Source organism: Pelodiscus sinensis, chromosome 14 (genome assembly GCF_052426305.1).
Source record: "Pelodiscus sinensis isolate ZL-2025 chromosome 14, ASM5242630v1, whole genome shotgun sequence".
NCBI classification, from domain to species: Eukaryota; Metazoa; Chordata; order Testudines; family Trionychidae; genus Pelodiscus; species Pelodiscus sinensis.
The window spans coordinates 45,188,832-45,203,798 of NC_143065.1; the positions used below are offsets into that span (position 1 = coordinate 45,188,832).

General features: G+C 45.0%; 1 protein-coding gene across 2 annotated transcripts in view; it reads right to left on the minus strand.

Moving 5' to 3' along the window:
- UACA (uveal autoantigen with coiled-coil domains and ankyrin repeats) overlaps positions 1 to 14,967 on the minus strand; it is a 59,207-nt gene that overhangs the window by 25,421 nt on the left and 18,819 nt on the right. The window contains exon 1 of one of the 2 annotated variants that reach the window (XM_089782103.1): positions 1,789 to 2,363. The exons of the other annotated variant lie outside the window; for it this stretch is intronic. Coding sequence (XP_089638229.1) covers positions 1,789 to 1,827 — 39 coding nt within the window. The 5' untranslated portion in view covers positions 1,828 to 2,363. Of the gene's footprint in view, positions 1 to 1,788; positions 2,364 to 14,967 lie in introns of those variants that run through there. 2 annotated transcript variants of the gene reach the window in all.

Below are 14,967 nucleotides of genomic sequence, written 5' to 3' on the forward strand. Positions count from 1 at the left end.
GGCAGGAGGAGGAGGTGTAGGGAGGACGGGAGGAGGTGTAGGGAGGAGGGGGGATTAGGGTTGGGGGGGTAAGAGGAGAGAGACAGGATTGTAATGGAATGTTAGCCAAACTTGCAGCTATGTGGAGTGTCTCTACAGTGCACTAAAAACAGCAACTTAAAGCTATTTCCAGCAGCAGTAGGTTCCCAAATACAAACATTTTAAAGTTCTTGATTTAGTGAGAACTAGCCTTCAAGCAAGCCTAACCGAATTTCCAAAGAAAAGAGGCTGAGTGATTTCTTCTCTCATATAAAAAAACAAAACACTGAAAACTGACATTGTTAATGCATCATTTAAATGTATGTACTGAGAGAAATATTTTGTTCCAGTCTTAAGTTGTCAAAAACATCAGCCTAGGATTCATTCCTAGATCTTCGAACAGATGAGCCTGGTCAGTCTTTACACACACATGAAGGAAGGGAAACAAGAAAATGTACTTACAAACAAGAGTCCAGTCACAAAAATGTGTTGTTTTTTAAGCTAAGTTTGGGACAAAAAAAGTTAATTATAGAAACTTTGCCTCATTAGGTACCATTAGTCTTCTCGTGTGTATTTAATACAGTGGCTCAGAGAATCCATTCAAATAGCAACCTCTCTAGTGATACTAAGGTGCTGTGACAGTCTCAGATTGGTATTTGAAGAAGCAACTCTTACTCTGCAGCATGCCTAGACAATGGAGCTGCAAGCTGGCTGGAACCTCTGTTCTGTACTGTAATAAAATAAAGGATAAAATCCCTTTCACAAACCATCCTACCAACGGACACTCTCAGTGCCTGACATACCAAGTAAATAACTGTCAAATTGAAGTGGGTTTTGTAGTGCATTCCCACCCTTGCTGCTGCTGTTCATTGACTTGTCAATTAAATTCTATTTGTGAATTTCTCTCCAAGTCAATCTAAATTAGCAATATTTTACTGTATTAACACACACCTTTGGTGTTTAGCTAGGGCTAAACTTCCATTTTGTTGCTGCCATACTGAGCTTGCATGTATGCTATACTAGAGAGGATATGTTGTTTTGCTCTGAAAACTGGCATTGTTTCTTATCACATCTAAATTTCTTTGCATGTGCAAGTTTATATGTATGTAGATTTAAAGTCTACATAGAGCATCCTCTTGCTGCCTCTAAATGTCCAAAGAGCCACACCTCCGTTTGAAATTTGTTTTAGGAGTCCACAAATGAAAAAAGGCTGAAAAACACTGCTCTGATATATTCAGTGTGATAAGTTCAAAGGGAATCCAATAAAATGTTTTGCATGAAGACAGCTGCTTTAAATTGTGAAAGAGCTTCAGGCTTAACCTTCAAGCTCTTACTTCTGCAAGAAGGAAGAAATTAAAAAAAACCCTCTTCCATAAACCTTTTTAAAAGAGAAATATTTCAAATGAAACCACTATTTATTGTGTTATACCCATAATTCATATAGTCATGTGATTAAAATAAACAGTATAAAAAGTTCTATATCAAGTCCTAAGAAAAGATACAATATAAGGGTCAGTGACTTCTGCAGAGATTATTTTCAGTCAATTTATTATGGTTCACTGAACCAAGAAATTGCCCACAGCACTCTTTCTATTAACCTTATTGTAGAAGAAACTCCCAACAAGAAACACCATTTACGCACTATTAATATGGCTGCATATAACACTGATGCTAAATAAGGAACAGCTTGAATATTTACAAAACATAAAGACAGGCAAGAAGGGTTACTACCAAAATCTCTTCCATTAAGAAGAAATACAAGGTACATACTGTGTTTTTATCAGCACAGGAAAACCAACAACTCATCATAGAACTTGCAGCTCCTTGCTGTCAGCAGCAAACAATTTACCTCGTATTCAGTTACAAACTGCTGCCGTTTACAAGGCAAGTCCCCAACCAGAGTTCAAAACAGGCTGCTCTAAGCAATACACTATTGTTTCTGCCCTACATTCATGTTGTTCCATCCTTCACTTAGCTTGGATCCCCAACTATATTTTCTCCATCTTCAGGATCTTCTTCAGACTTCATAACTTCTTCAAAAATAATTTTTCCCCCCCTTAAAGCCTGCCCAGGGCCAGCCGACGAAAGATACAGGAGTTCCTTCCTTTGCAGTGACTACTTCGGGTGCCCTTTTCTGGCACTTCTCATACACAGCTTTTGATCCAGCAGCCTCCGTGCTGTAGCACCGACTGCCACAGTGACGCTGACTCTCAGTAATATTCCCCAGATCTGAAATATCCTGTAAACAATATGCAGACAGTCTCACATCGGCCCAGTTCTATTTTTTGAGTGTCCAATACTTGATAGCTGAGTGATAGAAAGGAATAGCTACTAATACATTCTATGCATGCTCACCCTGTGAGTAATACGTTTATGGGGGGGGGGCGAAGGAGACAAGTATGTGTGAAACTCTACCACCAGGGTGCCACATTTTGCAGATGTGCAAACATTCACCTTAAAGGAACAAACACGTTAGTCAAATTAACTTTTGACTGACACTATATGGAGGTCACAGTTATCACTGTTGAACAGGATGTTACAAATAATGGCGGGAACAGATTTAGCTATTCCACCAAACAGCACAAAGCTGGAATTAGCTTTATAATCATCTGACTTTAGACAAAGTTATGACTGCACACCACATGGACCAGGGGATTCTATTTTGACAAAAATGCGTTCGATTTTAATTTAGAAAAAGCACATGCCTTTGCTTTAAAAAAAATTCTCCCTTTACAAGTATGGATCCCATTCTGAATACAACCAGGTTTCAGCTTACTTCTGCTGCCAGTCTGTCTCCCCAAGATGTTAAATGAGAAGAGCCACAGAGGCTGTCAAACCATTAAATAGGACAGTAACGACAAACAGTCCTGAAGCAGGGTCCTCTTTCACACATTTTAAATTTAACGGTGGAAAACTCCTAAACAGCCATATATAGAATACTAGGTCAACATCGTGACTATCGACTGTTTTGTCTGCAGGGCATATAAACGTGGTGCACAGTAATAAAAAGAAAATATGCAGCACAGCACAAGACTATAAAACATACGCAGTCAGTGAGACTGCAAGGATAATTTTCTCTGGAGACCCTTTTTGGCAGACCGACATTTCACCTCCTCTTTCTGTCCACATTTGGAGTTGTGTGAATGCAACTGCTGTCACACAAAAATGCAATCATTTATCGTAATCCTGAAAGTAGTCCTACAGCTTATCTGCCCTCTGAGCAAACCCTCTAACATGTGCCAAGGAGTTCCCAAAGCTTCCACATGACAGAAGCCTTCAAAGAACAGTTAAATGAATTTTATACACTCTGTCATGCCAACAGTTCTTATGATCATGAAAAAAGTTAACCTCCTACAGCTATAAAAGTTATTTTGGAAAAAAATATGAGCTTACCCTGAATGTGTTAGAAGAAGATAAAAGTTAGCACTGGTATTTTGAAAAGGATGTGTGTAAAAGAACAGATGAAATCAAAACCGGTCACACAGTAGGTCAGGTTGGTGAGCTGGGAACAGCATAACTCAACAGCATGCCAAAGCACTTTACAAAATGCATTTGAATTTTCCCCTTCGAGAGATGAACATTGACATACTAGAGAGAGGAAATCCTTCCAGAAAGGAGCAGGAAAAAACATGCTAGCCAGTCCTACAATACCAACAATGGTCAATCCACAGGGGAGCAGCGTTCGCGACCAGAACTAGAAACAACATTGCAACAGATGTAAGGTCAGAAGCCGCATTGATAGAAGGAAACAGCAACAGGATTTAACATCTGCTCGGTCTACAAGGCAGGCTGGACCAGAATCCCAATAAGGGTCATGGATGTTCCACAAGATCTGGAAGAAATTTGCACCCTTACTTTCATGAGCCAAAGCTTAAATAAACTACTTCAACCAGCAGCCAGAAAAATCAAGAGCAGGTAATTAATTTCTGGAGGTGGGTATCAGGGTGATGAGGGCAATATAGGTGCCTGACTAGACACAATTCTGGCTCCACGTAACAGCCAGGTGTCTGATTTCAGCTACGACGCGCCCAGCTCACAGCTAGACTGCTTCTCTTTCCAATTTCATTCAACCACCAGTTTTGCTTTCCTAACCCTTTACCTAACCCTTTCCTACCATTTTTGTCCGTGATGGACCAATATTTGTCCAAACTTCCTGGACTCCACTTCTCCTGTGACTGCCAAAAACTACTTACACCGCAAGTTCCTCCACGAGGTGACCTGCCTAACCAACAGAGTCAAAGATAAATGCCCATAAATGGCATCAGCCCCAAGGTAACTTTGAATAAACCCTACCCAGCGCTGACAAGAATAGCAGCGAAGGCTCTCCTGGTTAGCTAAACTCTGCAAAGCTTGAAGGGTGGAAAACAATGAGAGTATGGGGGGGGAAGGGCTCCTCAGACTCCCAAAAGCACCACACTGTGTCATTATTAAGTGGGGGGGTGGACTTTCTAGACCTACATCACTAGAAAGAAAACATCAGCAGCAAACTGTTTTAGAGCGCACACACGTACAAAGGCATCAACTGGGGTGCAAGGACATTTTTTTAAAGCTTATGATAAAGGGGAATTTTCTCAGGACAAAACAAACTAATATAGTGGGGTGGGGAACCTAAGGCCCAGGGGCCAGATCCGGCCCCCAAGACTCAGGGCTCCCCCACAGCATTAGGGAGCTCACACTGACATTCCGCTGCCCCACAACGGGGCTGGAGCACACAGAATCTACTAGCCTGGGCCCCCTAGGCTCCTCTGTGTGAAGGGAATGTGGGGAGTGTCTTCCTTCTCCTCAGTCTGGGGCCACATCAGTGAGGGTTTGGGTTTCCCTGGCTTTTTGGGGGGGAGGGTTGGTTTTTTTCTCACTTCTATGCAGCCCTCGACTGATTTTTCTGTGGGTCAGCAGCCCCCAACCCAATCCTCACCCCTGTAATACAGAAAGAATTTTGAGATAGTAATTGATGATGGTGCTTTTGCCCCACACTCAGTATGAACAAGTTTAAATGTATAGCACTACTTCCCCATCCCACCCCCCCAAAAAAAACCAGAATCGGTCTTCAAATATGGAAACAGTGCAGAAACCTAGCACTGCCAACAGACTAGGGATGTAATACCGTAGTCGATAAAATAATTATTCAATAAGCAAAAGCTTATAGGTTAATGCTATAGACTACATGTATTTCCACACACACACACCCACCCCCACCCACCCCAGGGCCTGCTGCCACCCTGTGCTGCTGCCTCTGTATCAGAGGCAGCAGTACAGGGCGACCGTCAGCTGGTCCACGAGTGGAACTAGTTTTTAAACTGGCTCTCCTCATGGACCAGCTCCTGCCTGGCCCCCCGCATGAGTGGCAGGGGACTCCTCAGGAGTGGAGCCAAAGTGCACTGGCTGCCAGCCCCACCCCTGGGACTGTAGACTAGTCATGTAACGGATAAGAATTCACAAGGGTACTCGACTATTCAATTAACCGATATGTAACATCCCTACAACAGACCAAGACTGTTTCTTTGCTGAGTAATATTGTTAGTGCTCACTCAACATAGCTGTTTTACTAAGTGGGGGTAAAGGCCAAGCATGAACTTTAAAGTGAAGGAGAAGAGACTGATTTGAAAACATCTCGGAAGTAAATTTGCTGGCAGCTCCTCTGAATTTGTGTTTTCTTGAAGTCAGGAAACAGCCTCGACAAAGATAAGTATGATGTATTTTCTAGTTTCTCGCACAAAAACGCCTTAAATAAATTAAACAACAAATGGTCTGGTAGCACTTTATAGACTAACAAACCATGTAGATGGGATCATGAGCTTTCGTGGGCACAGCCCACTTCTTCAGAAGACCGGAGTTATGAGTTTGGGATGTGTACACTGAAAATAAATAGGAGAGGGGAAGGGGAGGGAAGAAAAAAAAAAAAGAAGGGGGGTGGGAGACCGAGCATCAGTAAGTATCTGGAGAACGGGTACTTAAACCAAAGCAGATAAAAATCAAAGTCAATAGATAGATTCCCATGTCAGGAAGGATACTACACAGAGCTGTAGCACCTTCAATGGCTGTTACACTGGTAATGCCCCAACCAACTTTCATCAGGATTGAGTCCATTAGCATGTGAATTAAAGTTGCAGATTAACTGTAATTCCAACGTTTCCCTGTGGATCTGGCTTGTAGAGCTGGTGTGACAAGACAGCTACTTTGAGATCCCCCCTCCTCTTCCCCTCTCCTATTTATTTCAAGTGTACACATCCCAAATTCGTAACTCCGGTCATCTGGAGAAGTGGGCTGTGCCCACAAAAGCTCATGATCCCATCGACATGTTCTGTTAGTCTATAGTGCGCTACTGGACCATTTGTTGTGTTTTTCTGTAACAGACTAACTCAACTACCCCCTGAAGCTTCTAAATAAATCAGACATGCATTAGTGTCAGGGGCGGCCCGTGCCTACAGACAAACTCAGCAGCCGCATAGGGCGCCAAGTTAAATGGGGTGCCAAATTCCCTACCACTTCCCCTTCCCCTTCGGCCTGGCTTCGGCCTCGGAGGGAGGAGCGCGGCAGCTTCCCTGCACCGCAGGACGGGTGAGTTGGCCCCAGAGGAGGATCACTGGGAGTTGGCCCCAGGGGAGGTGGTGCGCGGGGGTTCCCCTAAGCCAAAGGAGGAGGGGGAATCGGCCCCAAGGGAGGAGGCGCACGGGGTTTCCCCCATGCCACAGGAGGAGGGGGGTCAGCCCCGGGGGGATGAGGCGCGCGAGAGTTTCCCCACACCGCGGGGGGGGGGCGGTTCCTACTGTCTGAAATTACTGTTTCTCGCGGAAATACTATGCTGCTCCCATTCGGACAAAAGTCCTTTTGCGCAAAGCTTTTGCGCAAAAAGGCCAGTGTAGACAGCTCAGATTTGTTTTGCGCAAAAAAAGCCCCGATCGCGAAAATGGCGATCGGGGCTTTTTTGTGCAAAAGCACATCTAGATTGGCACGGACACTTTTCAGCAAAAAGTGCTTTTGCGGAAAAGCGTCCGTGCCAATCTAGACACTCTTTTCTGCAAATGCTTTTAACGGAAAACTTTTCCGTTAAAAGCATTTGCAGAAAATCATGCCAGTCTAGACGTAGCCCAGATGTGGCCTCACCAGAGCCGAATAAAGGGGAACAATGACATCTCTGGATCTGCTGGCAATGCTCCTCTTAATGCACCTTAAAACGCCATTAGCCTTCTTGGCTACAAGGGCACACTGTTGACTCATATCCAGCTTCTCATCCACTGTAACCCCCAGGTCCTTTTCTGCAGAACTACTACTTAGCTGGTCGGTCCCCAGCCTGTAACAATGCTTGGGATTCTTCCGTCCCAAGTGCAGGACTCTGCATTTGTCCTTGTTGAACCTCATCAGATTTCTTGTGGCCCAATCCTCCAAATTTGTCTAAGTCACTCTGGACCCTATCTCTGCCCTCAACCGTGTCTACCTCTCCCCCTAGCTTAGTGTCATCTGCAAACTTGCTAAGGGTGCAATCCATCCCCTCATCCAGGTCATTAATAAAGATATTGAACAAAACCGGTCCTAGAACCGAACCTTGGGGCACTCCGCTAGAAACCGACCGCCATCCTGACATCGAGCCGTTGATCACTATCCGCCAGGCCCGGCCTTCTAGCCAGCTTTCTATCCATCTTACCGACCATTTATCCAATCCACATTCCCTTAACTTACTGGCAATATTGTGGGAGACCGTATCAAAAGCCTTGCTCAAGTCAAGGTATATCACATCCACTGACTTTCCCCTGTCCACAGAGTCAGTTACCTCATCATAGAAGCTAATCAGATTGGTCAGGCACGACTTGCCCTTTATGAATCCATGCTGACTATTCCTAATCACTTTCCTCTCTTCCAAGTGCCTCAAAATGGATTCCTTAAGGATCCCCTTCCATGATTTTTCCAAGAACCAAGGTAAGACTGACTGGCCTATAGTTCCCTGCATCATCCTTCTTCCCTTTTTTGAAGATGGGCACTACATTTGCCTTTTTCCAATCATCTAGGATGTCTCCCGATCTCCACAACTTTTCAAAGATAATGGCCAAAGGCTCCTCAATGACATTTGCCAACTCCCTCAGTACCCTCGGATGCATTAAGTCCGGACCCATGAATTTGTGTACGTTTAGCTTTTCTAAATAGTTCCTAACCTGTTCTTTACCCACCAAGAGCTGTCGATCTTCATCCTTTCTTGCGTCACTTGGCGTATTAGTCCAGGAACCAACCTTGTCCATGAATACAGAGGCAAAGAAAGCATTGAATACTTCAGCTTTCCCCACATCATCTGTCACTAGGTTACCTCCATCTAGTAGGGGCCACACACCCTCTCTGATCACCTTCTTCTTGTTAACATGCCCGTAGAAACCTTTCTTGTTATCCTTCACATCCTTTGCCAGTTGCAATTCCACTTGCGCTTTCGCCTTCCTGATAACCCCCTGGCATTCTCAAGCTATACATTTAAACCCCTCCCTGGTCATTTGTCCAAGTTTCCACTTTTTGTAAGCTTCCTTTTTGTGCTTAAGTTCACCAAGGATTTCCCCTGTAAGTCAATCCGGTCTCCTACCATGTTTGTCTCTCTTGCTATGCATCGGGATGGTATCTTTCTGTGCCTTCCGTAAGGCTTCTTTAAAATACTGCCAGCTGTCCTGGACTCCTTTCCCCTTTATATGTCCGTAAATATAGCTATGGTGAGAGTTAATAGTTTCATTGTTTAAAATATCCACCCAATATTCAAGATCAGGTCTACGGATTAGCAATGAAGAGATACTGGCAACAAAGAGACCATTAGTTAAAGCATTGCTGAAAGTGACCCAATAGCCTGTCACAATAACTGTGATAAACTTTAAAAAAACGACAAATGGTCTGGTAGCACTTTAAAGACTAAAAACAAGTAGATGGTATCATGAGCTTTTGTGGGCACAGCTCACTTCTTCAGATGACCGGAGTTATGAGTTTAGGATGTGCAGACCCAAAATAAATAGGGGAGAAAAGGGGGGGGGAGAGGGCAGTCAATAAGGAGTAGAGGGAATGAAAATATCAAAGGGAAAAACCAAATAGGCAGAGCTGGTGCCTAAAGCACCTGAAACTGGATAGTTAAAAGGAAGCAGATAAGGATCCAAGGGAACCAACACAAGAATCCATACAGAGCTGTCGGCACCTTCACTGAACGTTAGATTGGTAATGTCCCAGCCATCCATTGCCCGGACTGAGGAGATGATGATCAGAGTGAGAACTGAATTTGTGGATGAGCTGAAACTCCAATGCCTCCCTGTGTATTTGACTAGTAAAACTGGTTTGTGACAAGACAGCCACCTGGAGATCTTTTAAAAAATGATTAGGTAGATTGAAGTGTTGTTCCCCAACAGGTTTCTGTATGTTCTCTTTGCGGATATCTGATGTGTGTCCATTGATGCTTTCCCATAGGGACTGTCCAGTTTGTCCAATATATATAGCAGTGGAGCATTGCCGGCATAGATCAAATTACTGGATGTGCAGCTGAATGATCCCCCCATTTGGTAGCTTGTAGTTAGCTCCAGTAATGAATTTGCTTGCATAGATATGTGGGCAGAGTTGGCACCAGGGCTGGGTTCCTGGATGTTTATGATGTGGTTGTGTAGCATGTTTACCGGAAAGAATTTGTTTCAGGTTGCGGGGTTGTGTGTAAGCGAGAATAGGCTTTTCCCCCAAGGCCTCAGAGCGAGGGATCATTTTCCAAGATGGGCTGCAGATTGTGTATAGTGCATGGGAGGAGTTTGAGCTGTGGACTATATGTAATAAGTGCAATTATGTTATTTTCTCTTTTTGGTCTGTCTTGAAGTAGTTCATGTCTTGGTACTTTTTTGGCTCTGTCAATCTGTTTTTTCACTTCTTCAGGTGGGCATTTCAGTTTTAGGAATGTGGATGTGTTCCTCGGCCATCAACTGTGGCTACAGTGGAAACGTCCATTTTCCATGCCTGATGCATTGCTGTCTCAGACGTTTGAGCTGATTGGCTCTGATGTTTGTTTACAGAGCGCTGACTAACGACAGCATACAGATGACGCCTTTGCAAGGCCGCCAGTACCATGAACATTAGCGATGCACACAAGCAGGTTATTTCATATGGTTATCTTCCCTTCAAAGGTTGCTTATTGCTTTACCCTTTATCGCAGGTGCACAGTTCAGGATGCACTACTGGTTCCAAGAGGGTCAAGCAGTTGTGTCTTGTCTTAAGAGGTCCCATAAGAATTGGAATGGGGACAAAGTGGGATGGAGGCAACCATCAGCACTGGAAGGAAATACTGCCATCCCTTCATTTCTCACGAGTTTCTAAAACGCTATTGGAACATGAGTCAAACGCTGCCAGCATTGCCATAGGGACAGAAATTAATTTTCTCTTGGACCAGTGGGTGCCCTTCAAGGGAGGAGAGGCCTCAGTGAGCAGAGGGAAAAGACAGCCAAAGCAAACTCTGGAAGCGAGAGTTGAGCACTCATGCTGTTCGCTCTGTTCCAAAACAGAGCAGAGTCCAAGATACTACCTACCTATGCGGATGGCTCTACAACGCCACTATTCACTCATGGCTGTTCAAATGACAATCAGAAACCCATCCTGCAGGAGACAGCACATCCAGAAACCGCATGAAAGGGTGGTTTGATGCCAGCAGTCCATTCAGAGCAAGACACATCAGCGCAACAGCTCCATAAAGTGGAGGTGGGGGGGGGGGAAATGGATGCCTCCTTTCATTCTAGTGCTAGAGATTTCTCCTGCAGATGTACCTATATTGAAATAGGCATATGGAGCAGTAAGAAAGATGGCATGCTTGTGAGAGTTAGAGAAGATGGTAGGCCTAGTATTTTGTTTTGTTCATTATCCCTTCTCCCATATAAGATTCTAAATCAGGCTTGAACAAAATATGGCCCGCGTGCCAGATTCGGCCCACCAAGCCACCAGATCCAGCCCACAGAGACAGTGGAGAGCCCCAGGCAGGTTCCCCTGCTTGCCCCATAGGCTCAGAAACCTGGCTATGGGGCGCTTTCTCCTTATGAGTCCAGAGGCAAGGGAGAAGATTCAGATGCTGCTCCTGCCCCCAGGACAATCCCATTGGCCAGTTTCTGAATAATAGGCAGCCACGAAGCACAACCCCCCTCCTCAGTTACTGACTTAAGCACATGATGGAGCAGGCAGAAACATTTTAAGCTCTGCAAGCCTTTAGCTCTGCAGACAGGCAGGTTTGGCTGCTGGCTGATAAGTCTCTTGGCCAGAATCTGCCTCTGGAACTACAGCCCCTCCCTTTTCTAACCACCACTCCTGCCCTGCTACTTCACATGCACCCATACCCCTCCCAGATCTGGCACCCCAATCTCCTGCCCGAGATCAAAATCCACTCCTACCCTAAGTCACATCCTAAAACCCTGCACCCCAGTTCCCTGCCCTAGGTCACAACTGCCTCCTTCAGTCAAACTCCCCCTCAGACTCGTCTCCCTCCTGCATCCCTTACTCCAAGCTCCCTTTTGCACTCAACCTCCATCCCAGACCCCGCACCTCCTCCATTAATACCATTGAAGAGTAAGGCCCTCAACCACTTTCCAAAAATCTTTGGGAGTGGCCTCCCATCAAAAATTATTGCCCACCCCTGTTCTAAACTCAAGCATTCCAATGTCAGAGACCTGCAAAAGAACCAAGTCACAAGAGGAAAATCTTTGGCCGGGTAATTCCAGTGTACAAAAACCCAACTTTAAGAGAGCTTTAAGAAAAAGAACATCCCTGTTATACTTTGCGCAGTTTCCAAAAGAGTTTAACAAAATCTCAATGGCACCCCTCCCTTTCACTCAACCATCAAGAAAACCCCTACAAGCCTCATAGAAATAAAGGAGTTGGTTAGGAACCAGCTGTTGGGGTTTAAAAAAAAAAAAAATGTACAAATCAAGTCTTTTCAGCCCAGTATGTCTGATCCTTTAATGCAGCTCCTGTACTTTATCCAAGTAGCTAACATGTCTCCACTGTTGTCCAAATATTTTCCAAACAATGCAGTATTATATAAGGATCCAATATTTATCCTATAAAAAGATCTAAATAAATCAGCATGAGTGTACATGAGAGGTCTTAACTGGCTTTGACAAAAAGATTAAACGATTTGACTCTTTCCACATTTGGATTTGGTTAAATAAAAAAAACAAAAGTTAGCTAAGTTTGGCGTAACAATAGGATTCCTACAGAAATAACAGATGCAAAACTCCTGGTTTTTTTTCCCCCCCCAAGTGCAAAGCTGCCTTGTTTTGCAAGGAAAAAAAAATACCCTTCTATTCTGTTCCCATCCAACTCAACCAAATTCCTATTCAAATTCTTAGGAACAGGTAGATACATGGGGAGTGCTACTGAAAAATACCACTCACCTACATAGTGGGTAGCCCCCTCCTTTCTCCCATGCATGGTAACGTCCTGGATGGCAATACAAGTTTTGACTAGAATGATTTCCTGTACATACATTGTGTTTACAGCTTAAGGAATACACAGGCACAGGAATTCAAACGGTCTTTTGGTGGCTGGTTTGTTTAAAAGCCCCACAATAGAAAAAACAACAACAACGTTTTGCTTGCCTGCCATTCACTTGTACAGAGCTTTTCCCTCCCTGCAGTACGTTTTTAAAAAGTCTATTGTGGAGCCATTCTCAAATCTTTTCCATACACTTGAAAGGGCGTTTTGTCCATTCTGCTTTTACGAACAGCATAACCAAAACAAACCCCCAAAAAAACAACATGAACTTGCAGCTACCTATTACAAAAACAGAAGATGATTAACTATAGAGTGCACCTCCAAAATCTGGGAGACTCTGGTCTGGCAACATCTGTGATCCGGCAAGGACCATGGATGGCCTGGCCGGAGAGTCTCGGCAGCTGGGAATGAGGCCCACTGGTAGCCCAGCAGGAGGGCTGGTAGATCAGCTGCAGCAGAGCCAGGGCCAGAGGGGCAGGTGGCAGCCAGCAAGCCCCAGGCTGAGCCGGCTGCAGAGTTGGGCAGGACTGCCGGGAAGCCCGACTGGATCAGCTGCAGGAGAGCCCCAGTCAGGTCAGTGGCTGGAGTGCCAGGGCCAGGAAGATGCAGCCAGGAGCCTGGGCCGGGGGAGAAGGTGCAACCCCAGTGGGGGGCGGGGGAGCGCTGGCTGTGAGCCCTGGAGGACGGGGCAGAGCCCACAGCACGGTTGACAGCCAGCAGGGAAGATTTGACCTCCCCTGGTCTGGCAAACTCTCTGGTTTGGGACCACTCTGTCCCGAGGGCACCGGACCAGGGAGGTCCAACCTGTACTACAAAACCCTAGGTCGGGACATATCTATAAGGATTAAAAAGTGAACATACAATTTTCCGCTTTTTGTCCATAATTTCAAACTTATCATTGCAAAGTTTAAACTGATTCCCCTCTCCCCTGCCAGCAACACAGACATTTAAACGCAAAGTAGAAAGACTGATAATGTTTTCATTCTATTTAACTTGTAAACAGGCCCTTCTGGTTTAATTTATGGCTGGGAGTGAACAGGCTGAAACACATTATGAAGTGAACACTATGAAAACCAGACAATTCAGCTTGGCATTTCACGATGAAGACGTGCATTCCCATCGTGGCAATTACTCCTTCCAATTCAAAATTAGCTGTTCTAGCACATAAAGGTTGCATTTGGATTGCATTTCATCACGTAAACACATGGAGTTCCAAGAGTGCCAAACCAAAGCTAGTCAGAGAAAATCGGTTTTACTTCCAGAATTCAACATTGTGTTTTGTTTTAATAGGTGATCTCAGAGAGAACAGCTTTGCCAGATACGCTTTGTAAGCCAATCTATCGAGGGGAAATAGGAGCAGATCTTTTTTGAGCAAGTAAAATCTTCAAATCTAAACCAACTGCTTGTAATGCAAATTTCGGATTAAGTTAAAAATATACACGGTTGAAGTTAAAATGCTGATTGTTTTGAGCACATATAGGAGGGAATGTTCTGAAAGCAAAGCCAGTGCCAGATAAATCTATTAGAGGAGCAGTGCCCAGCAGTTTACGCTTACAGACTACCTTTCATCTAGAATGAACTGTTTGTAAAGGCCTGACAGATGAAAGGTTCTTTAAAAGCTCATAAAGTATCTGGGATCATTACCTCCAGCAATTAGAGTACTTGGGAGGAAGAGGACTCCTAAAGAAGACATTTGAGGGCATTAACACAAGGAACAAGATGTCCACAACCAGGAAATAAATATTTAATAAACATGTAGACTGCATTTAAAGTGATGGATCTAATTAACCCAATGTTTATAATGGCTTCAGACTCAGAACTTAAAAGCTTGGTGCAGAACTGCAGGAACCTGGCAACTTCTAAGGCAGCCCCGCGATTTCCTTTGCCCCGCGCAGGGAGGAACGCTGACTGGGGAGAATGAGCAGCAGCAGCTCAGTCAGGACAGAAATAGCCCAGCTCCCCCACTCTCTGGCTGCCTGCTGGCCAGAGAGGGAGCTAGGGATAGATTCCCTCCCAGAAGTGATGTGGCAACCTCTGCGCAGGGCAGCTGATGTGCCCGGCGCTTCTCCCACTCAGCTAAACAACTGCCTTTGGGAAGTGAGAGCAGCTTTGGCTCCGGTCTCCTGGCCCCCCGGGGGTGCTGCCATTTGAGCTCTTAGCCCATGTCCTAGCAGTACTTCCGTACTCAAGCAGCAGCTTCAGAGTCCGCAGACTAGGATTCACACAAGGGTACTGCACAGCTGTGGAGAGGCACCAGCTCTCAAGGGCAGTGGGGAAGACAGCATCAAAGCCTTCCCTCCAGCCCCAGCTCTAATGCGGGTACTGCTGTTTTTGGCACACTAATTCAGGCAGAGCTAGATTTGCCTGTCTATCTGGGGGGCACACTCCCAGATGTAGTGCAGACAACCCCACAGGCTCTCCAACCAATCTCCTCCCCAGAAATGCTCCAACAGAGTGAGCCCAACCTAAGTGCGCTCTTCC